At 42.4% G+C, this 25,931-nt stretch overlaps 1 protein-coding gene across 22 annotated transcripts in view; it reads right to left on the bottom strand.

Moving 5' to 3' along the window:
- Positions 1 to 473: 473 nt before the first annotated feature.
- MAGI1 (membrane associated guanylate kinase, WW and PDZ domain containing 1) overlaps positions 474 to 25,931 on the bottom strand; it is a 363,811-nt gene continuing 338,353 nt past the window's right edge. For 5 of the 22 annotated variants that reach the window (XM_063348486.1, XM_063348494.1, XM_063348487.1 and 2 more), the window contains 10 exons: positions 25,442 to 25,519; positions 22,654 to 22,745; positions 21,373 to 21,565; positions 17,990 to 18,283; positions 14,519 to 14,722; positions 10,010 to 10,100; positions 9,825 to 9,888; positions 8,674 to 8,820; positions 7,309 to 7,447; positions 475 to 3,668 (listed from right to left, as the gene is read on the bottom strand). In XM_063348486.1, the coding sequence (XP_063204556.1) occupies positions 2,968 to 3,668; positions 7,309 to 7,447; positions 8,674 to 8,820; positions 9,825 to 9,888; positions 10,010 to 10,100; positions 14,519 to 14,722; positions 17,990 to 18,283; positions 21,373 to 21,565; positions 22,654 to 22,745; positions 25,442 to 25,519 (2,003 nt within the window). In that variant the 3' untranslated portion in view covers positions 475 to 2,967. Of the gene's footprint in view, positions 3,669 to 5,245; positions 5,335 to 7,308; positions 7,448 to 8,673; positions 8,821 to 9,824; positions 9,889 to 10,009; positions 10,101 to 14,518; positions 14,723 to 17,989; positions 18,284 to 21,372; positions 21,566 to 22,653; positions 22,746 to 25,441; positions 25,520 to 25,931 lie in introns of all 22 variants that reach the window. The other 17 variants (XM_063348488.1, XM_063348506.1, XM_063348505.1 and 14 more) reach the window with 12 other exon arrangements.

Genomic DNA, 25,931 nt, shown 5'->3' with positions numbered 1-25,931 from the left:
GGACAAACAGCAGCAACAGCAGAAGATACAAATTCAGAACCAGTGTACACCATTACAATGTAAGTTCAGAGTAAAAAGACATTGAACATCATGAAAGATTCAAGCCTAAAATATCCAAACGCTTTCTCAGCGACCCAGCCCTACCCCTAAAGACTCAGGCTGCATCAGACAGTTCCCTCTGCAGACGCTGTGGTTGGAAATAGAAACCAGTCAGCGGCGACTCTCCCAAGCCGCCTGGGCTCCCAGCAGGTTTAGCTGGATTATCAGGGCAACATGTGAGCGGGGCTGATAAACTATACAATATTTCGCAGTTATTTTAAAAATTTATGTAAACAGTTTTGCAATCTTAAGTTAATAGCCTTTACACATTTTAAGAACTAATATGTGGAAGACATATAGTCTCGGTGATATATATACACACATCTATGTATGTAAGTATATACATATATAAATACATATATATGTGGCAACAACAACCTCAACAACGGCAACAGAGCAGCTGCTGCCTTGTCTCGATTTTGCATGTATTACGAAGGACCAGTGATACGAACCCCAGATGTAGTAACAAACCCAGCTTCACCTACACCCTGAGCTTCTGATTATTTTGGGGAAGAAAACTTAATATTGGAAAACCGGGAACCTGTGCTTTAAGGCTTGTCCAATGATTAATATATATTCAATGGATGGCCCTTGGAGACTGTAAGCTACCGTTTACTAATTTAGACAGAGATGATTAAGTAACATTAAGGTGTGGCTCCTCCTTTATCTTATCACTACACTCATATGTACGCTTTGTATGGAAAACTTTATTTGATAATAAAAATAGCATTCACAGACTTTCTCCTTCTTTGTTGCTACATCATATACATAGTGTCTGTTCTGTTCCAAGGACAGAAGCTCGTACTGGGTAAGTCCACATCTACTCAGACTAGTGTTATGTATAAACCCAATCAGTCAAATAAAGCTTTGAACAATGTAGTATTTATATATGCATAGTGTTTTATAAAAAAGATTGGCCCATGTACTGCTTTTCATCAACACAGAAAAGGGCATTATGTCTATAGCACGTTGCAAGAAATGATGATTGAGGAACATAGACCGCATACAAGTGCTTGATAATACATAAGCAGGCCCACCATGAAGAAAGAAATGATATCCAAACCAACAAAAGCTTTAGAATTTCTTATATAGTCTCCCATTTTAAAACAGCTTTACATACCTGATTCAGTTTACATTAAAATATATCCCCTGAATCAATTTCTTCCATTTTCAGAAATATAAACACTTAATCACATTCCTCACAGCTAAATTTTGTCATAAATCCTCTTTTATACAAGAAAAAAGGCAACAGTTTTGTGGTTTTTTTTCCAACAGGCTCTATTAATTACAATTTAAACTGTACACACAATGATCGGCCATCTTCTTTCTTGGTTTTGTTTTTACAGTACCATGGCAACAACAGTGATAGACTTGCAATGTTTTCGTGTTCGGATGGAAAATGTGGAACAGTATACATGTACACACCAATGCACTGTAAAAAGCAGCAGTTTACTTTAGTGGTCCAACAGTAACGGCAAACATTTTGGCTCAGCTAGGCAGTAATCCATTAAAATCTTATACCAATACTACAGCAGACTTACCACACAACTTGCAAATTTAAAAATACAACTTAGAAACTTGCAGGTTTTCCCTTTTGCTGCTGTTCTCAGGTTCAAATTTACAGCATATAACCAGTACGGATAGGCTTCTACAACCAGGTTGTCCCACTGATTGCCTCTTTTTGCCTGTGTTTTTCCATTGATGCATCTTTTTTTTTCTTTTTTTTTTTCTTTTTTTTTTTTCCCCAGCAAGTGCACTCCTTTTGTCTCAGCAAGGATGAACCAGTAAAATAAAAAAAAACTTTAAATAAAGAGTGAGGAGAGAGCTTTTGGAATTTGGCAAAATAAGAAAAGCCCACTGGTTTTTGCCTGAGCAGAAGGAATACACCTACTCCGAGAGAGAGGACTTTGCTCCCACCGCATTGTGCCTTGTCCCGGGATCCCGATCCCTTCCCTTGCTTCAAAGCAGACAAACCATACCATGCATGCTCGGGTTGCTGTCCATATACATCTAGGAGATGAGCAGGGCTGCAGCGGCTGCCTTAATGAAATATCGTTAAATGTTGCTGAGGCTAATGAGAGATCAACAGTCTACGTTAGTGTGTGACACAGGCATGGTGGTTACCAGTCTTTCTGCCTTTGCGCGTCCTGTAGAGGGGGCCTGAAAGTATAAACTGTTCACGGAACAAACTAGAAATTCCTTATCGTAAATCATCTTGTGCTGTGTGGGTTTGTATTTTTTTTTTATTTTTATTATTTATTATTATTATAAATATCCTTCATTGAAACAGTAGTCTCTTCAAACAGTTCTTGCAATTTTAGGAACATTTGTCTCTTTCTTTTTTAATTCCTTCAGCAGGAGCGCTCCATTCCTACTGAGATGAACAATTTTCTTCCTTCCCCACCCCCAACCCTTAAAAAATTTTCTACATACAGTGTAGCAGTGAGTCACTAGAGAACAGTCTGGATCAAATTATTCAAACTTGGTGATAAAATCCTTTGCCTATATTATATTACTGGCTACCCCCATTTACTATATCGGGGAGGAAGGAAAGTAGCCCAATAAAGGAATTATTTTTAAGAAATCTACAAAGAATGTAGAAACAAAATTTTATAATCCTTTAGGACCAACATTTGGCAAGTAATTAAAAAAAAAAGAATACACTGAAAAATACTTTCTTTAATATTATACATCAGGCACAACACTTTTTTTTTTTTTTTTTTTAAGATTTCATCTGCATAAAAGGTTTGTAGGATCAGCAGGTGCCGGATGTCTCCTCGCCTGCGAAAGCCAGGTGGATTCAGCTCCCACACTCTCTCCTCCGCTCCCGCAGCGTGGGGAAGGCGACGGGGACCCCGGAGGAGCCCCTCAGATGCTGAGGTCGGTGCTGCACTCCTTGTACAGCCGCCTGCGCTGCTCGGGCGGGTGCCGGCGGCTCGGCTCCTGCTTCCAGCCGGGCTCTTCCCTCTCCCGGTGGCCAGCTCGCTCTTCCCGGAGCCGTCTGTCGGGCGACCTCTCCCTCCGCCGGTCAGACGACTTGGCCCGCCGGTCGAGGGAGTTCTCTCTTCTCCGATCGGGCGACCTCCTGGGCTCCGTGAGTCTCTCCAGCGACCGCCGGCGGCGGCTGGGCGACCGCTCTCTGCGCCTCTCGGGGGAGAGGTCTCTCCTCCTCTCGTGTCGCTCCCGCCTCTCCAACGTGTTGTCGGCGCTCCTCGTCCCTTCCCTCCGCTTTTCGGGAGACCTCCTCTTCTGCCCGTTCACCACCGCCCTCTCCGGCTGCCTCTCGCGCCTCCTCTCCGGCGACCTCTCCGTCCTCCTGCCTGGCACGTGGTCGTTGGTTTTAGAAGTCCCATTCCAAGTGTGGTGTTCATTGGGATGTCTGCTAAACTCTCTGCTGCCTTTTAGGTCTCTAACGTAAGTCCGCTTGTCCCCATGTTGTGATGATTTGTGAAGGTCTGGTGGATAACTGGACTCCGATGATGGGTGCTGCCGTCGGTCGGATGGCACGGGTTTCATTTCCGATACATTTTGTGAACCTGTGGCGGGACTGTTCCTGTCACTGCTGGGGTCTGAAAGAAAATAACAGCAAAGCGTTTGGTACCGATGCCTTCCGCCGCGCCGTGACACCACTTATCACTCTTCAGACTTCATTAGTGACAAAAACAAACAACTGTTAAAGCAGTCAGCGAAGGCTAACCGAAGCTTTTGTTAATTTAACTGCGAACAACGAGAGTTACAGGTTAGTACTGGTGCTGCTCTGTTCGTTAGCCGTGTTTTGGTCCGAGCCGATATCATCTTTATGCTCTTCTGGTCATGGGGCATTTTACATTTTCCCCAAGCCCAATTCAGAATGTTTCGGTTACACTACTTTCTTTCCAGTGGGAAAAAAAAAAAAAAAAAATTGCAGTTCGGGTTGTTGGCTGTTTTTTGAACAGTTTCCAATAAAAAGGGCCTTTAGGAAAGGATTTTTTTTTTTAAGTCTTTTGAAAAGAATTGCCTTCCAGGGGTGGGAGGCCTTGTTTCAAATAGCAGACAATGTACAGAAAATAGAATTGATTATTAAGTTTTCACCTTGTAAAATAACATTTTGAAGGTGTGAGAATTAGACTGTAATCGTGTAATTTCCATTTCATTTAAGACATTACTTCATCTCATTTAGTTCTACCACGTTATGAAAAGGCCTAGGGTAGATTTTGGTTTTGCCACAATGATTCAAACAATGATGACAAAAGTTATGATTTTTTCATATCAAAGCAATGGAAAGATATTGTAATATGTAGGATGGCTTTGATTAAAACCTAATCTCCAGTTCATTATTTTTAATGTAGTATTTCAGGTAAAATACAGCTGAGCTACCTCTGCGAGACAACTGCAAAGCAGAAGGAAAAAAACCCAGCCCTGCACTGTAGCTAAGCTACAATTACGCACATCATTGGTAACGGATGTTTATGAATGATTCATTATAGACGTGGCAAACATTAAAGTAGCTGCGCTGACTTAATGCGAGCGTTGCTTTTATTTGCTTATTGTTTTCTTTTTTAAAGCAACTTCTGCACAGCAGCTCGGCTGGCCTTCGCTACGCTTCCTGCAGGCCACCTGCCGCTCGCACCGAGACGCCCACCCCGAGGTGGGCTATCCTGAGGGCAACGACTTGAAAACCCTCACAAACTCTTGTGGGGACACATTATTTTTTTCCCTGTTTTCTCCTTTTTGTCTTCCCTCCCCCAAGCCAAACACTCTACATGCTCATTCCTCCTGCCATCACGCAAAGCATCTCCCGTTTGATGGCATTGCCATTCCTTAGAGCTTGGGAGGGTCGGTGTGTGCATGGGCCATGACTTTTGTGATTTCCAGGTGAAACCCGTGTTGCAACTCACGTGTGTGCATTTTTGCTTATTAGCGTTTTCAGGCAGCAGCTGGGGACCACGCCGCTTTTCCGTAGCTGTAAGCACGTGGCTTGCAGCAACCTGGCTACCGCACAAGGTACAAGCGAGGTTTAAACGTGTCCTGTGGTGTACTTACAATTCGGGGGACGCAGGGTGCTCGGAATGAATTGCTGTACATATAAAATATAGCGAAGCGGAAAGCAATGTGAGGGAATTAGGCCACAGCACAAAAACACCTAATATTGATTTTAGCTACAAACCGTAGTTTGATTATGGCCCATAAGGTAGAAGCAAGACTCCCCGAGCTTGTCATTTCTCATACATGCAGCGATATTAGGAGGTATCATCGCTGAGGAAGGAAGAGCCCAGCACCAAGAAAAGTAAGAGAAAGAGAAAGAGAAAAGTAGAAAATTTAGATTCCCTATAACAAAGATGAAAGAAAGAAAAATCTTCATATTTTATCTTAGAATAAAGAAAGTTTATTTTTCCAGTCAGATTGTCTAGGCTTCACCCAAATATAAGGCTGCAAAGACAGCAGTTGTTATTATCGTGACATAAAGAGACATCTAAGAGGTGATTCAATAACCCAGACAACGAGAGCATCCATTCTAAAAGACAGCTGGAACAGTGACACAGAATGTCATAGAAAAAACATTAACAATCAAACAACAACGAAAAATAAAGTCCACCAGAGACCACAACATTAAAAATAAGTACAAAACTCATTACAAAAATATACAGCCTCATAGAGAAGCACGTTCCAATCGAGTCAGAAAAATATTGGAACTTAACATTATTAGAGGAACCATTTGCGACTGCAGCCAACAGAACGAAGAGAGGAAGGAGTCCCAAATGTTACAAGGATATTCTTTACAGTAGTGCAACCCCTGTATATTAAATCCTTGCTTGGAGAATGAACGTTTAGTGGTTTAGCGTTAGCCAAAAGAAAATTGGTGGTGGATTTCCATCCTCAGTGCAACAGACATATGCTTTGAGAAGTGAAGCACTTAATTTACAGGGTATTTATGCAGTCTAGCGTATGATACAGTACTGTACATCCACAGGAGTATAGGAAAAGACAAAAGTAGAAAGAACATTACAGAATTTCAGTGCCATCATTGAACCTTCTGGTGTGCTATTTATATTACAGAAGTGTAAACCCACAACTTCCCTTCCGTATCGTTCAACACTTCAATTGTTTGTTGGTTATACTCTGAATTGGTCATTTAAAGTTAAATAATGAGCAGAGTGAGCAGAAACTCCCAAACGTGGTACAGTAAAGGAAAAGAAAATCTAGTTCATAAATTGTGCAAAAGGGTTTTGTTTCCGGTTTTGGGACATGGAGTGAATGATAAACACAGAACTTACTGACACAGAAATAACCCAAATACGGGGAGAAAAGTATAAAGGACATCCCTTCAATCATCAGTTTCTATAGAAACCTCAAAGACCTTTGGTTGGGAGTAGCCCTCCATCGAGGGCACAATATTTGACAATTATCTCAAATAAATAAGACATAATTATAATATTAAATAGTGTGCTAAGTTAAGCCACCCAGCAATCCAACCTCCGGGGGAAGAAAAGGAAATCTAATGCAGTTCTTAGTAAGAAACGAGGACAGAATGTTTCCCCCAAGACAGACATGAGAGCACCTTTTCATAACCTCCTCACCTTTTCAGACCTTACTAATTAACGAGTTGAAACCAGCAGACAGTTTAAGGGGGGAGAAAAGGGCTCAGGAGGCCAAATCAATATATTTTTGCAGTAAAGCTTTTTTTTTCCTTCTTTTTCTTAAATAGCTTTATAAATATTTACATAAATATTAAGGGAAGGCAAAAATCTCATAAGCCATCTCGGCATTCATGTCTATGGATACAGACAGGAACTAAGAAAAACCTAACAAAAAAAAAATCACTGCTTCAGAATAATAACTCAGGATCCCAGTTTTTGCATTGATAGTAGAGACCTATTTGAAACAACAATTCAGCCGCTGAGAAACAGTTTGGCACAGTTCAATGACATTCCTTGTTTGGCTGGACAAGACAATAAGGTTTTTTTGTTTTGTTTTGTTTTCCTCTCTGATCACCAAAAATACTGCTATGATGATCTTGCCTTACACTGCGCCCCAAGTCCATGGAAGCAAGCAAAGGATGAAATGTGTAGAAAATTCAGCACAAGCGAGGCAATTAATCATATGTTGCAAAGGTTGGTAAGACACTGGTGAGAAAGGAAAATAAAAAAGAATTCCCGCTTCAGATCTTGAGACATATCATTCATGGAGTGATGCCAGGGAAGAAAGGAATGTTTTCATAGTTTGACCCACCATATTCTGGGACAGAGCCATCTCCACGTTTCAGAAACAGGCGGACCCTGCGGCCACCATTTTTAATCAGTTCGATGGCCCGAGCGTGCTTCATGTTCTTGGTAGTTTCGCCGTTGATCTCTAAGATTTCATCACCGATCTGCCAACGTAGTAAAAGAAAAGAATCTAAGATTAGAAACAACCCCCCCGAGGGTCACCACCAGCACACCACAAGACAATGGCCACAGCAAAGGTGGAAGAACAACTTTACACCATCTGAAGCTAAATATACCCAATTTCTTCCAGTGACAGACCACAAAAACCAGTCCGCAGGGGCCTGGGTGACATGAAGATGAGAGGGAAAGCTTGAGGTATCAAAATATTTCATTACTGTTCTGTAAAACCACATTGCCTTACTGTATTGCTCACTAGCTAGAGCTGTGTTACAACTGCTGTTATTTCATTCTGTTTTGATTTTTTGTAAAGTCTTTGGTCAAAGAGGTTGGTTATTTTGCAGTCAGCTGTAACTGGGGATGTTCAAATAGCTTTTTCAAGTCCATTTCTCACTTGGACATAGATACCTACTATGAACCAGCAAAGCTGCTTTTGTAAATATAATCATTTATCAGGACAGGAAAACAGGGCTTGCAAGAGCTTGTCAAAGCACTGACTTCCACAGGGCAGTACCGATTTATTTTCATCAGCAAAAATTTTGGACCTATAAATCTATCCCTAGCAAAAGAATTTTGAAAATGCCCTTTGCATGATATATCTGGAAAAGGAAAAGATATATGCAGGAAAGATATAATGCCTTTTCTATCAGTGGAACAAAGAGTACATAAAATGTAGCAATTTAATTTTTCTGTAGGCATTTTATAACATATGCCCTTGTTATAAAGCTGATAAGGTAGCTGATATCTGAAGTCAACAGTTAATACTAACCAAAACCTAAATTATAATTTTGTAACCCACGGGTCAATATACGTGCTCTCTCCCCACTCTGCCCGCCGGCACAGGAGAGATCAGGTGCGACACCCCGATTCTCTACTCACAGCTGCAGCTTTAAAAGAGCTGGCAAATATTGTGGCTCGTACATTTTCATTGCTACATGTACCTTTGTTAGGCTTTAAAAGCCAGATTATGTATTAGAATTTGGAAACCTGGGCTGGAACAAGGGGGTGAAGTCTTCCAGTGCACACACACTGCTAAGTCTGTATACAAAGGGCGACAGAAACCACTGACACAAGTAAATAGGAACCTCTGCTCCTTTCAGTTAACATTTAATTTTCCTTTTAGCCGGCACGGCAGAAGGTGTGCCTGTAAGGGAGAGGCAGGGAAGTCAGCTTATTGCAAAGAAAGGTGTTTGTTAAATCTGTTTGTGCATACCCTCATCTTCCCACATCTCTCAGCTGGACCGTCCTCAGCTAGCCGCAACACGTACAGATCCATATTATACTCCCGGCCACCTCGCAGGCTAAAGCCAAACCCTTTGGCTCCTCTTTCCAGCTCAACAGTGTAAAAATCTTGGTCCTGCTGGAGGGAAGACAACATACATGTAATTGAACAGACAGTTAAATGCTGCTCTACTCTCCTTTTGAAATGACCATTATTTTTGTTAGTCATAATTAAGAAAAGAAAATTAGTTGAGTTTTCACGCACAGACTAGGATTTCCTGCTTCCTCAGCCTTCACGCTGCAATTTGGACTCCCGGCAGTGGTTTGCAAAGGGCTGTTTGAACGAGTGGGTTTGGCCACGTCCCACACGTTTTTAGGCACCTCTGTTATACACCACCTCCTGTGCCCACGCAGAAAGGTGCATTTTGGGAGGGTGATTAGTGTTCTACCAACCGCAAAGGAAGGCTGGGGAAACCTCACCCCCAGTGCCAGGCTTTAGTTAAATGTCTAATGGTACCTGGGATGAGTCTATGCCATGGTACTGGCTTTTCCTTTTTGTTACCACCTCCTCTATTCCTTTGCAAGAAGCTCAGAAGCACATACATCGTTTTTCACAAATGCTGTTAGCGTAGGGATGTTCTGAAGTCCCTAATGGAAGAGGTTACTTCTGGGATGGCCAGTGGCAAGGAAGGGTAACAGCGAGATAGATAATCTCTTTAATAATAGCTGGAACACTCCAGCTATTGCCCTTTATCAGGTTTTACTCTTTTTTGTCCTCTGAATTTATCATTTACACACAACAGTACTTTCTGGAGAGGTCCCTCAAAATATCCAACTCAATAAATAAACACACAAATTATTACTGTTGTAAAAACGTCAGCTTTTTTTTCATTCTTTCTTTCTTTCTTTTTTTTTTTTCTCCCTAACAGTCTTGAGGAGAATGTGTTGGAAATGTTTCTCAGCTGAAAAAACAGCAACACATACTAAGAAACTCATCAGCAAATTCCTCTTTCTCAAGCAAACAGGCTGAGGGAGAACAACCTCCCAGTAGGAATTTTCAAGGGCAATATTTGAACGCAGGCTTCAAGCAGATTGGAAGCAACAGTCTGTGGTAAACAAAACAATTAGAAAGGTACTCCTTACCTGCGCGGCTTGGGGTGGTTTGAAATCAAACTGAGATTCCTGCTTTGGTTTGGCGTTGTTCCTGCTGTAACGAATAAAAGAAAGAGGGAGAGAGGAAAAATACAGCTCATGGGATGTGAAGACGATCAAGAGGTAACCGAAGAGAGAGCATGTCAACATGCTCTCCTCAAGGAAAACAGTCTGACCTGGTCTCCTGTGGTATTTGCTGAGGAGTATGTGTGGTTGTAATTGTAGCAATTTTTTCTGCATTGGTCAATAAAGTAGCATTGGAGGATTCTGCAAAATAAATTTTTTTTTTTCATTACGAGGGAAGACCATTGGCTATTCACTGAAAAAAACCCATGTTTTGCAAAGGCATTTCACTGGAAAGCATCGTTATGTTGGTTTCAAAGAACTTGAGATTAGCTCAAATTTCTTAAATCCACAAATTAACAGGATAAAATCTAAGCTAAATCATAGTAATTGTGTATGTGAAGGTGTACAATTGTAAAAAGAAAAGAAAAAAAATAAAATTGGAAATCTGCATTAGAAACACCTATTAGGTGACTGTTAGGCACACTCAGAACAAAGACTGACTTGTAGAGGAAGGGTTGAAGACATGAATTCCAATCATTAAACTCTCCAAATGCAGTAGGTCGGCTGGATTGATTTTATAGCAGCAATAACTATTCCATGGATTATAAACTTAGCAGTGCTTCCTCCATCAGAAACTGCAATCTTCAGTAGGATTGAGATGTGGCTTTTACCTAATACCTCACAAGGTGATATTGAATGCGGCTAAAACCCAAACTTACTGAAATCCATCTCTGAAATACAACCCACTGCTGCCAGAGCACTCAAAGCTGCACGCAGGGACATGGAACCACCTGTATCAAATGCACCAACAGCTCCGGGTACCACTTACTAAAGGGCTCACCAAAGAGTGGGATTAACTTCAAACCTCTATTAATGCCATGGTAAAGGCATAAATTGCCCAACACCAGCCTGTGCAAATGCCATATTTCTCTACGCACAGGAAGAGATACTTCCAGGAGAGGTCCTCTCTCCTGCTTCACAAAACTGGGGAGTTACTGTAGGCACGACTGAAAAGGGACTATCTAGGCATCCCTCAGAGTATGGCACGGCAAAACAGGCTCCTTGCCATTTTGGAGCTTTATCATAGACTTCAATAAGACCGGACTTAACACTGAACTCATTTAAAATTCTGCCTAAAATTAAGGCCATGCACCTTTTTTCTTGACTGAATTCTCTAGTTCCAATCCCCCTTTAAAAAAAAAAAGCCACCATTAGACAACAGCAATGAAAACCGGGTGGAAACATCTGGCTCTCCAACATAAAACTACAAGCTCTCCTACCCTGCCCTTGTTTGCCTCTTAAGCTCCAGGCATCCGGTAATTCATTTTATTGACTATGGAGAAATCTGCCATTTTTAAACAGAGTCCAGCTGTAATACAGTATTGCAGAAATGGGAGATTTTTTGCCTGAATTAAGGAGAGGTGGTGGTCATGGGCTTAACTGGTCCTGGGAACTTGTTTTATTTCATGCATTTATTTTAATTGTGGAGAAATCTAGATAAGGTGAAGGCTTTTCTTTTCTGTAGCTAGTGCATGTCAAGGGAAACTCAGAGAAGAAGAAGAACCGTTCAAACAGATGGGTGCAACGAGAGCACAGCTCCTTTGCCTGCAGCACTGTGCCCAAGTTAACATCCACAAACCCCCAGCATATGGAGCTGCAACATCTTCCAGACCAGAGCTGGCTTGAGTCCAGCGGCTCAGAGAGCAGGAGAGGCTCCTGGGTCTGCCCGCACCTCTCTGGGTTGGCACAACCAGAACATGCCCTCGCGAGAACGTGCCACTGACAGCTGGCTTGTGTGAGGAGACTTCCCGATGTGTGGTTACACTGTTGGATTTTAAGAAATAATTCTGTGTACTTTGTAAAGATGCCTTGATGCTAAAATTGGTCTCCAACATAACAAGGCCCCAAAACGTGGTTGTGTTATGTATTCATCCAGAACAAAAGCCTCTGAAATCCTCCACAAATATTTGGAGATCAGATGAAGATGGGCTTCAAAGAGAATGCAAGATTCCTACCCTTTAGTAGGTCACACTAAGAATACCAAGTAGAGCAACCACACATCTTTGGTACAGCTGTATCTTCACGCCACTGTACTGCATCTATCTTTAGCCTACCCCATCCCTAGAGTCAAGGGTTGTGCATAATTTTGCTTTATTTTTTCAGCCACCAGTTCAGGACGCATGCCAGCCGCCATGCAAAACTGGAACAGAACACAAACACAAGAAAAATTCTCTCTAGTCGAATTACAATTGTACTTTCTAAATCCTACATATTTTATTGATTCCTTGCCCTGTTCTGCCCTAGAACACTCAGACACCAACCAAATGCTTAATCTAAACGTGTCATCTTTCAGCTCTCTGTATCCTTGCATCAGCTGGGAGCACGTTAAACTATCGTAGTTTTGTTGCGAATACACTCCTGCAACGGTCTATGCCAATGAGTTGGTGCAAGACTTATTACAGAGCGAAAACCCTTTGTGTTTTTAATAATGTTAGAAGAGATTAGCAATGTGAGTTTATTGTAAGTCTTGTGATGAGCCTTAGTTTCACGTTTACCTGAGAAGCAAGGCTTCTGACTTGTTCCACCCCCCCTTTACGTACACTGTCAGACCATTTATATTTACCAAAAAGGCAGGTCAAAAGCAACAAAAAAAACCCTACAAATCAACAAAAGCACCCAAAGACAAAAGAAAGAAAACAACATTGACACCAATTTCTTAAATCTCCTGGGGTTTAGAGCAAACCTCTCCGCGATTTTGAGTGTCTGGCCTTACTGGCTTTTGGAAATTAAATGCAGGTAATGCTAGGCAGAGCTGGCAATCTGACTTGGAATTTCAAAGGGACAGTAAATAAAAAGATTCAAAGTCTGCATTGCTACGAGAGAAAGGGGGTGACTCTTTTCCTAAATTACAGCTTTCCACCTTCCCTAGGAATACCCGATGTCAGTCACAGCTGCAAATTTCCCTTCTATTCTAAGCCATTTAACACGGTCTTTTGTACACATATTTGCATGAAGAAACTGGGTGAGGATTCACATCAGGAGGCTATATTGCTCTTAAAAAATCTTAAACCATTCAAGAGATACCTATTTCTTATGTATTTTTTCCCTTTAAAAAAACGAATTAATTTATTCAAAGATTCACCTTCCTTGATTTTGATCAGATACCAAAATACAGGTAATGAACAATTCTTCTTCCAGTTTACCTTCCAAAAGCGGCAAGCACAGGCCAGCTCAGATGTTAGCCTGATTCACAGCCATTTTATTATTCGTGAATAGGCAATTTGCTGGAAGCAGCAAAGGATCATATACCATTTGACCTGGTAGCTACTAAACAGTAGGAAAACAAAGCCTTTAAGCAAAGCAGATCATCCTAAACAGAAATAATTTATAACCAGATCATTTCTCAACCTGGCCTGTTTTTACCCTATCACTAAACAGCATAATCACGCTCTGTAGGGTAACCAAATCCATGTTTCATTAGAAAGTATGAGAGTTAGCAGCTACTAAATGCTTCTCGCTGGAAAACGCATCGTGTAACTTCTTCAATCTGCTCTACAAGTACCGGGTTCAATTCAGCCATACTTTCTCAACCTTTCCTTCAAACTTAATCACACTTTCTCTGTACTGAACTGAATGCAAATAATGTCCTGTGCAACTCTAAGAAATGCTCATTAGCACTGTGTCTGAGCCATCAAATCTCACACCCACGAATTCAGCTTAAAAAGAGAGCAATGTAAAAGGATTTCTGCCTAATGAGTTCCCCCTACGAACTCATCCATGGCAGAGCAGGACAATGAACAAACAAAATACTTAGAATTTAGAATGACACCAATTTTAAATCTGCTATAGATACTCTGCACATATTTCTGCTCTGTTCCTATTTGGCATCACAGCTAAGGATCAATTTAATGAAACTGATATATAACACAGATCCTTATTTTTAATGACCTGAAACTAGTACCAAGCATCAGCGTCTTATTAGGGATCCTGCACGTTCCCTCTGATCCGAAGCAGTGAGATCCTGTCTAGCCTAACACTTACAACGCTCGGCTGCAAGCACAGAGCGGCTCCGGAGCCATCACCATTTAACAAAGTCATTTCAAAATGTACTGAGCTCGCTCCCAAAGCAACTTACCCAGAATAAAACCAAATCTTCTTTTCAAACAGCTTAAAACATGACAAAGTGTTTATCCCTTTCTGTGATCTCTTTACTCTGCTTGTGTATATACAAAGCTTCAGGAATCCCACATATTAACAAGTGATTCCCAAATACTCTAAAGCTGCATTACTATCCTAAGAACCAAATCAAAGCGTACCGAAATATGCATCAAATTTACAGAAGATCATTTTAAGGACATAAGTGGAAGAATGTGATAGAATGGAATATTATTTTTTTCATGAAGAATCAGCACCTCCCTGTTTTAAAAAGGAACTCCCATTTCTATAGAATGAAGCAAAAAATAAAGCTATGGAAGACTCACAACCTCCCTCACTGCTAATTCCCGAAGTGGGAGTGGAAATTGAGTCCTCCATGACTTTGCAGCTCCGACAGATGCAAAAAGCCCAGGAACAAAACCAACAAGAGGGTCAGATAAGACAGCAGGAAACATATACTTTACCATCTCCTGGAATGATGCGCAGAGTAACGGTGTTTCCCGCTTCCTTAATGAGGTTGACGATGTCTGAATGCGACTTGTTGGTGATGGAGCACCCATTCACAGCCAAGATCCGATCGCCTACTTTCAGCTTGCCACAGCGGTCTGCGGGACTCCCTTCAATTATCCGACCTATTTTGTGAGGCATGGCCACACATGCATTTCCCGCTTTTGTATTGGTTTGGGGGTTGTTTTTTTTTTGTTTGGTTTTGGTTTTGGTTTTTAATTGTTTACACACGTGGGAATATGGTGAAGGGGAAAAGGAGAAAAAGGGTTGAAAAGGGAAAGAGAAGGTTAAGGGTTAATTAATTAATGCATCAAGCAAAAGTTATTATAGGATAGCTTTGCTGCCAGTGTTCAAAACATTGGCAATCAACTAGTATGAGTGCACAATACTTTACTTATTTTACAAAAAGGTGTTTTGTTAATCACTCAAAACTCCCCCCACCTTGATTTCTGTTAATAAATGGTAAGATTTTTATGGACTACAACTGTACTGAACAGCCCCATCATAACCCAAATCCCGATTTTATTTTTGAACAAAAAAAATTGAAACTGTTTGTAGAAAACACAAGCATCCTCCTCCAAGATTACAACAGTGTCAGCCTCTCTAGTCTTTCTCCAAGTCAACTGCTGTTCAAGCTTCTGCCAATGTTTTGTTCTTTCTCAGTTCAGAAAGATAAAATTGTTCTAGGCCTAGGAGGGAGCGCAACTCCCTTTCTACCACGAAGACCCAATCTATCAGCGCTGCACGGGGAAGCAACATGAAACGGTTTTCTTCCATCGTGAATAAAGGTACTACCAGGGAAGGTAGAGGACCACTACAGATGGGCCAAGACTGACAAGGGTAACCCTTTGGTGCAGGCATCCACCTCAACCTCTGTTAACTCTTCCCCTTTTACGATCTTAGATGGCATCAGGATGGGAGCAGGGAAGCAATAAGGACCTCAGATACCTCTAAAACCACACACAAAACCATTGAGATGCCTGACACACAGAGCAAGAGCACTTTAGGATGAATGTGTTTTGGAGACAAAACTCTCCTCCTGTTACATGCAATTGTTTGTCCCAAAAACACATCCATAAACTACAGAATTGGGATACAGGGGATACACAACTTCTCTCAGATAGAAATCCATCAGGCTTTTGTACGGCTTCCTTACATGGGCGAGAGGCCCTCGTGCACACAGGACATGGTTAAAACGATGAGGTACACACAGTGGTCATCTCACACTCTGCATCCACAATACATTCACCCTCAAGATGCACTCTCCCATCTGTGCTGTAGTCTCTATTTGATTAGTACTTTTAGAGATACACATTCCTGCACACATGACAACTCTAGAGAGACCATAAAGAAGAAAAGGCTAAGAAAAGGAACGTGAGGTGAGAGAACAAGGTTGGAAAGATGCAATGAAAACTGGCAGAAAGTGTTAATATTAGTTGCAATATTGGGGAAGGTATGGGGGGGGGGGCGGATTTTTTTCTTGGTTTTATTTTACTGTGATGTTAGTAAGTTTTTCTTTCTGGAAATACAAGGACCCATCCAGTTTAAAGGCTGTTTTGAGGGTATGAGAAATGAGTTCCTATTCTATCCAATCCACTGGACACAGATGACAGAGCCCACACCAAAGCGACCAAGGTGGGTTTTAGAATCAGTTTGGCCCATCTCTAAATACTACCCATGAAAGAAAAAAAATCTACAAAGGAGGTCCAAAGCAAGCACCACGCAGCAGAGGGAACGGATCTCATGCAGAGTATTAGGAAAAAGCTGAATACACTTGAAAAAAATTAAAGGAAAAACAGTCACAGATCAACAGATCTCCATGAGAAGCCCCTGCACAGAAAACTTCCAGTTAGCGAGTATCTTGGGCTAAAGCAAACACAACTCTTTACAACCTCAGGTCAAGGCTTCTCTGCAGAAAAGAGTTAGAGCACAGACTTCATACAGTAAAAGTTATTTTCACACACATTTGCAAACACTTTCAGAAGATAACAGGTTTAGCTTCAGTTCAGTTTAATTTATATTGCATCACGCCATTGTGTTCTGGCACCACCAAAATACCTATTCTGGAAGAGCAGTTTCCAGCAGCAAGGACAGTGCGAGGTGGCCTAGCATCTGAGAACTGACTGAACTCCATGCACCAGGTCTATGCTAGATATTTCCCCCTTGAAATCTCTGCTGCCCAGAACAGTGCTAGAAATGGTCCATTCTACACCAATACCAGCAAAGGAGATGATGCTCCCTTGATTTATTCGTAATGGCACTGCCAATGGGCAACAGTAGGAAATTTCAGAGAAAAAAGCCTAGGAAAAAAAAGGGGGAAAGGCCACTTCTTGCCACATGCACCTGCATGCCCCAGGAACGTTCGAGCTGTAGAGGGATACTGCAATGTATTTTGTCTGTCAACCACAACCACAACCCTGCTCTGAGAGGCAGCGTGAAGATGGCCAGGGCACTTGTTCTGTCTTTCCTTTCCTCCTCCATCCCTATTCACGTGCCACAGACCAACAGGGAGGGAACGCTTTCTTTTTCCCCTACAAAGTATAAGTGGATGCTGCCTCTGGCCATTTTGGATGAGACGGAAAGGGAAGAAAATAGCATCTCTGACTGGTTTCCCCCTTGCAATGACATTTCTGCTCTAGAGCAGCTGTTCGTGCATACTTGCAACACCAGCTTACGTACACCTCTTTTGCACCAACACCCGGAGGTGGGTGTCTACCTAGCAGAAAGGACTGTCTTAAGAAAGAAACCATCACTGCTTCCATTAGGGTAGGATATTAAGTGTGATATTGCATGAACTTCATTTCCCCCTACTCTGAAGAAATGGACTTGGGAAGAGGTGGAATGGATCAAAAAGCATATTCTGTTATTTTTTAACAGTATTCTCCATTTTATGTCTCACCAGCAAGCACTATTAATTAAAACTTTCCAGCTATCAGCATGCTCACTCCATAATGAGCATCGGAATAACCCTGATTGCCAAAGAGAAGTTAATCAGTTTAAGTATTACTGCTTTTAAATCAACTGGCTCCATTCCACCATCAGGAAAGATATTTCATTCCACATGCTCCATTTCTGCTTGAGCAATCACCATCACTGGGGGGATCCCCGGCTGCTCTTCTGAGAGCGAAACCCAGAAAGGCGCCCAGGGAGAGGGACGGAAGGAGCTTCAGGGAGCATCAGGAATTGCCATTGGTGGCATTTTTGCTCTTCAGGTTGGGCTTTCTCATTTTGCTCTTCTCGACTCAGTGCTGAACAAAACCCAGGAGGCAAACACCTACCAAATCTTGGCCTCCAATTAAGCTATTAATTACATTAATTAGGGCATGCTCACGACTTTTAATTAAACAGATCCCCACTCGCCTCCTTGCGCCGCAGCGCTCAAATCTGCGTCTCATTCGAGGTGCGTTGAAAAACACCCTGAGACTTACCGAATGTCGTCCCCGCCTCCGGCCTGCTCACCGACGAGACGATGACGAAGCCGAACCCCTCGTTTTCGCCGCGGCGGATTTCCACGTCGTAGGGCTGGACCACCGCGCTGACGACACCGCTGCCCCCGCCACCACCACTGCCGATGCCACTGGTGCTGCCGCTGCCCGAGCTGACGGTGTTGAGGGAGTTCTGGCTGCCCTGCGGCGTTCGCTTCTCCTCCGTCAGCGAGGCCGGCTGGTTGCTGCTGTGGTGGGAAGAGGCTGGGGATGGGACTTCATTCTCTGCCTTGGGAACTGGGGAGTTAAAAAAAGATTGCCTGAGCAAGCTGCATCTTGTAGTGCTTGAAAAGTGCCATCCACTGCAGGTGAAAAAACAAAGCAAATGACTTGCTTTAACCTATAAAGCATGGCCAGAGTGACCAAGGGCTCTGTCTCCTTTCCGATGTCATCACCAACAGCTCTGTTTGGTGATGGCACTGACTACACACGCTCGTCCTCTCCAGCGTATGGTCCTGCAGCCAAAGCCCTTCACTGCCGAACTACAGCAGCAGTACAGTTAAACGAGTGCAGTGCTGCGTGCTCGGATGCTCCATCACATTTTAAACCTGGATTACATTAGTTCAGAGGTGCCTCCTTTAAATGGCACATCCCCACTTCGGTTATATATGTGCAACTGTGAATACATGCACAACCCGCGAGGAGAGAGAGTAACATCAAATACCCATCACGCAACACCTGTGTATTTTTTAACTCAATGCTATCAGTTGCGCTGATTGCCTTTGATTAATGTGATCTTAAGTAATAATAACCACCCATAATAAAACAAAACAATTGTGAACAAAGCTTTTCTGGATGGAAGAACCAGCAACTATCATCTGTACAGTCTGGCACAGTCGGGGGGAAGCCATTAAACATCATTAACTTTAACATTAATACTAAACAAGTGTTTAACAGCAACTGAAGTTGGAAGCGGTATTAGTTTAACATCTAATCAGCTACCACAAGGTTTGAAGAAATCTCAAAAAAATGGCTTAGTCCACACTCTGCTCGAGTCGGGGCCAACTATACCTACTGTCAGTCCTGACAGATGTTTGTCTAATCAGCTGTTAAATATCTCCCCAGGCAATCTATTGGTTGCAATATCTAACTTAAATCTTCCCTGCTGCAACATAAGGCTATTATTTCTAGTTCTATCCAGCAGGCATATGGAGAACATATTATTCCCTTCCTCTTTGCAGCAGCCTCTTATAGTCTTGGGGAGTTTAACACCTCCTCCCCCTTCTCTGCTTTAGGCTAAACAATCCTGATTTGTTCAATATTTCCTTGCAGACCATGTTTTCTAGAGCTCTCCTTATTCCCGCTGGTCCTCTGGACTCCCTCCAGTTGGGCTCTCTCCAACTCAAACATGTCTTTCTTGAAGTGCTGGACCATATTGCAGCTAAGCCATCGTCTGCTGGGAAATCAGGAGAGTTCCCCCCTGCCTACATCCCAGCACCGTGTTCTTCCTTCACCTGAGCCAACCTTAGGTTGAAGCTTGTGGCCCACAACAGCTTCCACTTCTTGTTACTCAGACAGTTCCCCACAGTCCGTTTGTGCAGCTGAGAGCAGCATATTGCACTGGTCTCTATTGAATGGCTGCCTCCACTTCTCCAATTTGGTGAATCAAAATTAGGCTGAAGACCTTAAAAGATCTTTCCTTGTTAGGTAATGGATGCCAAACAAAATCTAAACCTGAAAATTCTAAACCTGTCAACTCTACAAATTATGAAAACAGGAGTATCCACTTTCCTCTATGTGAATCTCAAGACATGTAGTACCCATTTAGGTGAACAATCTTTTTCTACTGGTTTATAGATGACAGGACGAATAAGGGACCAAAATTCAAGAAGAGGCTTCTCTACAAAGTTATGCCGGAATTTAAAAGCCTGCAAACATAAGGTGAAAGAAGGGATCCTGAATAATTTATCCTAGAGTAAGTGTCCACATTTGAAATGATTCAGAAATAGCTCGGTCTGGAGTAACAAGCCCCTGAACGAAATACCAAGAGATCTCTCATGCATCTAAATCTTTTATGGTAATTTCCAGCCTGGAGGCTGTAAAACTGGATAGAAAATCTACGCACAAAAACAATACCAAAATTCAGCTGCCCTTCACCTTCCTCCCAAAGCTCATCTCCCAAAGCTTCTCTCACATTGGCAGCCCTTTGTCAGGAATGAGAGAGGCTGTTAGAGGAGAGACATAACCTGGCATTTAATCCACAATGGGAAGAAGGAAAGAAATGAGAAGTGAACATTTATTTAATATTATGTGGAAGGAGCTCGTCCCTGGATAAGAATACAGAGCTACTTTAGAGGTACTTTTCTAGTCCTAACTTCCACTGCGGGCCTAATTTTCAACCTGAATGTTATTTTGATGCTCTTTAAGATGAAGGTACATCACTGCCTATTTTTCTGCTGATGCCTAAACTTGAAACGCTATATAATATCCTTTCTTCTGAATAAGTGAGCTAAGCCAAATCCCACACTTGAGCTCCCCAGAGGGACTCACAGGAAGAGGCAGCACCCCAATGTTACTCTCCAATATTAAGCATAAGGTCACATGTCATGTAGAAAGCTCATGTTCGTGGTTTCGTTTTCTTTGCCATCATTTTTCTGTCACTGATCTGGAAACCATGCAGTGTCACTTCTCTCTGCATCTTTGCCTTTCTGCCAGCTGCCGTTTTGTCCATTTAGACCATGCTCTTGTGCAGTGCGTGCACAATGCCTAGCATAACTCCTAATCCAGAAACTTCTCTATCACAACAAACATGCATGCCCTGCACTACCAGAACTAACGATGCTTACAGTTTTGCATCCTGCGGTTAGTTGACTACATGCTGCAACCTCAGTTGAAGCTTCTCCTGTGCCTGGGACATCAGCCGCTACTCACCAATGCCCTCACTCACTCTCTGCCCCTGCCTCCCCTCCTGGGGACTCTTCAGCACCTTTTCCCTCATTCCCAGTTTCAGAATGGCTATCAGGCAGGACAGTTATTTTGGGAAGAAAACAGAAAACACAGGCAGTCAGGCACAGTGTCTGTTGCTGCATGAGTCAAATTAAAAATGCTATGTTGCAACTGAACAGTTCCCCATTTTATCAGAAATCTTCACAAAGACTGGGGAACCCAACTGAGATTGAGACAGTCTCGATGGGAAACAAAATATTTGAAACGTATTTAATCAAGAACAAAAAAGACTAAAAATAGGCAAAAGAGGAAGAATAACACCACATCCCCTGAGTTTTCCCAGTACTACAAGGAGGAGCCTTTTTTTTCTTTAAACCGTTTGCTGAACAGATGGAGTCTGGCAAGAAAATCTACCCCTGCAGAGTGACACGGCAGCCTACCTGTGTAAACCACTTTGCGCCTGACGGTCAGATTGACATGACCTTGTTTGGCTGCCTGTTGCATAAGCTGGACGACAAGCTGGTGCGATTTCCCGACAACAGGCGTCCCATCCACGCAGATCAGTTCATCACCCGATCTCAGGCGGCCGTCAGCATCAGCAGCACCCAGCGGTACAATGTGACCGATGTAAATCTGATGAATTAGCACAAACGGGAGAAAGGAAAGAAAGGGAGGAAGGAAAGGGAGGAAGGAAGACAAATAAGGCAAGGAAGGCAAGAAAGGAAGGAAGGAAGGCAGGCAAGGAAGGAAGGCAAAGGAGGGGAGGGAGGAAGGGAGAAAGAATACATAGTAATAAATGAGAACTAACTCAACAGCCAGCTGCAAGCAAGGGGCACCGGGAGTTAGACCCAATTTAGTAGGGACAAGAAATTGTTGACAAATGTCTGCTGGTCAGGAAAGTTGCTCCTGTGAAAGCAGCTCCATGTGAATGTAGCCACATCATGAAATTGTAATAAACTGACGTCTTGTTTCTTTAGGCAGTCCATTCACTCTAATGACAGATAGCCTTGGGAATGAGTTCAACCGACAGTGACCAGAGAGGAAGACGGTTAAAGGCACCGACGGTCTTGCGAGGGAGGCTGAGATTGAGTTATCTTTTCAGTTACCCCTAGGGTTTACAAGCTCCATACCACTTGCCTGTCCACCAACTCAGTTTTGGTTTATCTTCAGTGAGTCCTGTGGAGTTACTCTAACATGAGAGGAATTCATGGCCTTTCTTTCCATAAATGAGCAAAATAATTTTGGCAGGGAAATATGTGGAAATTTATGCTGCCTTTATGTAGCTTTGACCTGTGGAGCACATGAAAGACCACGTGATTTTAGCCTGACACCTTCCACAGGCACTGGATTTACAGTGAATTAAGTAAATTCAAGGAAGGAATTGAGCAAATAGAAAACCTGACACTCTTAAGATCAAAATACGTGCAAACGTGACCAGCACATCCTTTCCACAGTGTCCAGGCAATTTCAGATCCATGTGTTTTCATTTGGGATATCACAAAAACAGGGAATAGCAGGGGAAGCCAAATGCATTTCAACTATGGGAGTTTTGGGTTGGTTTTCGGATGGAGGGTGGGGAGGAGTTGCGGGCTGTAAATTCATAGCCCACTAGTTATTTTAATAGAGATGCCATGGTGCAGTCCCGCACATCTGTACATGCTACTGCCGTGATTCTAGAAGGTGTCATGAGTTAAAACAAGACCACTTCTAGATATACTCACAGGTTCTCCAGGCTCATTTCCACCTAGAATCCTAAATCCAAAACCGGTTTCCTTTCTCCATAGAAAGATATCCTGCTCTTGGTAATCTGGAACTGAAGGAAAAGAAGGAAAACTATAATTTTTAATCAAAACCCCATACCTTTATACCCAAATCAGTACTACTCTGATGTACATGTAGAGGGATCTGCTGCCCAATTTTACCCTTTAAATGAAGCAGTCTTGAATTTTTAGACATAATTAAGAACATTTATAGGTTTAAATACTGAAGGTTTATTATCTAAATCACTACTAAAAATTATGCAGTGGTTTCTACTTTCTGGGTGTCTAATTGTGACTTGCCATTTGTTTATCACTATAGTATTTCCTTCCATCAATATTAGCATCATTACCCAGCGTAAGAGCCTCTTCCAAATCATCAATAAATAAATGTGTACAACAGAGAATCATTCTGCCAGAAACAATACAGCTGCCTCCCCTTTCATGGGAGACAAAAGAGCCACTTGTTATAACTTCTACTGTTTAATTAACTTTCACAAGCACAGTTTGCTATCTGTCTATTGACACTGCTTTAAATAACTATGGGACAGATCCCCAGCTGGTGTAAAACAGAAAGGCTCCACTGAAAGCGAAGCAGCTCTCCTGACTCTCACTCGGGTACGGGCTCTGTAAAACCACTGAACAGACAAAACCAGCTGGAAACATAAAAAAAGCTCAACCTTACCTACTCATTAGTATGGAACACCAGCAAGGTTTTTACAATGAATATTACATACAGTGAAGTACTAACCTTGAAGTGCGGTTGAACAGTAATGTTTTATATTAACGTGTTCGTGCCTGCTTTCATCCCTTTTTTAAAAATGCAAAATTAATTGCTAACATTAAATCATATCAGAAGACAACTTCAGGTTCATTTAATATTTATTGGTTACTATCTGTAACATTGACTAATTTTATAATGATCCCCTCTCAAAATTTATAATTAATGATAAAAAAAGCTGTTCCTTTACAAGTCAGCTGCCCGAAATCAAAGTATATTGTTCAGGAATGTAATTTAAATAAGTGCATACTCGAACACAGGATGCAACCCATTTAATGAAACATCATCTAGTTTTCTGTATCTATGAGCAGATAAGCTGGTTGTTTTCCACTGACATCAGTGAGTGTCAGCCTGGGCCCTGACTGCATTTCACACTCTTGGTGCCTGTTGCGCAAAGGCTTGGGTCTAGTCATCTGGTGCTTTTCAGTGTTAGGACTTTGGGTTAGCTCTGATGCTCTCTCTTCAATGATTCAACAGGTTTAGAATATAATATGAATTTAAGACCTGGGAAAACTAAAAATTAAAACAGGTGAGTGCTAAGCCACTGACGCCTGCGTTGACATTTTCTTTCAATCTGGTTTTATATATAATATTTTCACATTTTAATTACTTGCAGTTATAAACTAAGCTTAAGACCTGTGCACGTTACCTTCACTGAACTAGAGGGTAAGTTTTGTCCGGATACAATTACAGAACAACCGGGTGATGAACACGCTGGAAGCCTGCGTGGTTCATCGGTTCAGGCGAGCTGGCTGAAGGCAGCTCGCCACCATACAGACGTGCGGCACAACAGCAGAACGGAGAGAATGAATTAATTGGTGTTTGTCGCTGCCTTCAGCGAGGGGGAGCGTGAAGAGCAGACGCATTCGGAAGCGTCTCTCCAGCACTTCGCAGGCTTTTTTGGCAAAGGCTGGCCCCAACCAATTAATAGTGCGTGTTGGAACTGTCAGAGGCAAAATGGCTTCTGCAGAGAGCTTCAGCGTGGGCCCGTTTCCTCAGCATCTCTCAACACCTTCCCATTTGTCAACTCTCCAGTCTCGCTGAACGATGCCTTATGTTCCTGGTTCGAGTACCAGCTAGCCAATTAACGGCCGCTGGGGCTAACGGCAAGCCGAGGTGTAACGGTGGTGTTAAACCAGAGCAACAAAAAAAGACAAGTCTATACCCAAAGAAGCAAGTTCATGTAACACTCCTTCCGCTGGAAGGGTTACAGAGAGGTGAAACATAGATACAACAAACATACGGACAACATACATTTACACAGAGTGAGTACAAATGGAACAAAACTCCTTTTACCACTTTTTGCAGTTGGGTGATTCCCTGGCACAGCCTAGAAACCCCCATCCACCTCTGTGCTTCCCTACAGCCGAGGTGGGACCCCCTGCGGATCTCCATACTGAGAATTACTTCAGGTTCTCCATTATTTGGTAGCGCTTTAGAGGAGCCACTTCCCTTACTTAAAGGGAAAATTTCATGGTGGTGCCAAAACTTCGTTGAAAACGAATGACAAATGGCCTCCAGGAGTCACTCATTTTGTCTTTGCACTTTGACCTGATCTCAAGCACATCTGACTCTTTCTGAGAAAAACGTGTACGTAGTCCAACTGGGTAAAACTTGCCAGTCTGCTCATCTTGAATTAGACCAGCCCATTTGGAGAGCATCACAGAAGTGGTAAGAAGAGTTCTGCTGGGACCATGAAGAATGGAAGGAGAGGCGAGTGCCACAGCCCCGTCGAGGAGCCCTGTGGGCGAACTCACAAATGAAATGGGAACATGATACCCCCCCCGAGCCCCCTACGAAATCCGCCGCTAGCCAGTACACAGTAAAGCAAGTACTTTGCACCTTGGTGGCTAACCTTGGCATACAGCCCTGCCAGACTCCCTTGGAGATGAAGAGCCCCCCGCCACAGAGCAGCAATGACACCAGAACAAGACATCACAAGACACAGATACATTCTCGGCACAGTCTTACATTCTCCAAAACTCGTGGAATTGATTTCTCTCTCTCTCTCACCCTTGCTCAGTCCAGTTGCAGGCGAAGGTGACATAGCTGTAATATTAATTTTACAATTTTGCAAAGCTTAATGTATCTGCTTTCTTGTTAGTTCACTTAATTAATTTTGACTGTATGGGTCACGTTAGGCTTTCATGCACAAGTTGCTAAGGTTAAAGCTACTATGGATTACGACATACTAACTTTCACATCTATTTGCACATGCCTGGGTACATGTGGATATATAACACACGCACACATGAATTTATACATCTGTGCACATGCATGCGGGTATATTTGAAGAACTCTTTTTTCTCCTCAGAGGAAGAATCTCTTTGATAACACCTTAAAAATAATTTTCTACAAAAAAATTTCCACTATCATGACACAAGTTAGTTTTCCAAATGGCAGTATCTTTTTCTAATGTTAAGAAACTTCTCTAAATACATGCTGATGAGCACTGAACACA

The sequence above is a fragment of the Chroicocephalus ridibundus genome, chromosome 10 (genome assembly GCF_963924245.1).
Source record: "Chroicocephalus ridibundus chromosome 10, bChrRid1.1, whole genome shotgun sequence".
NCBI lineage: Eukaryota > Metazoa > Chordata > Aves > Charadriiformes > Laridae > Chroicocephalus > Chroicocephalus ridibundus.
The sequence above is the reverse complement of the archived record's forward strand: the minus strand, read 5'-3'. Positions and strand labels throughout refer to the sequence as shown.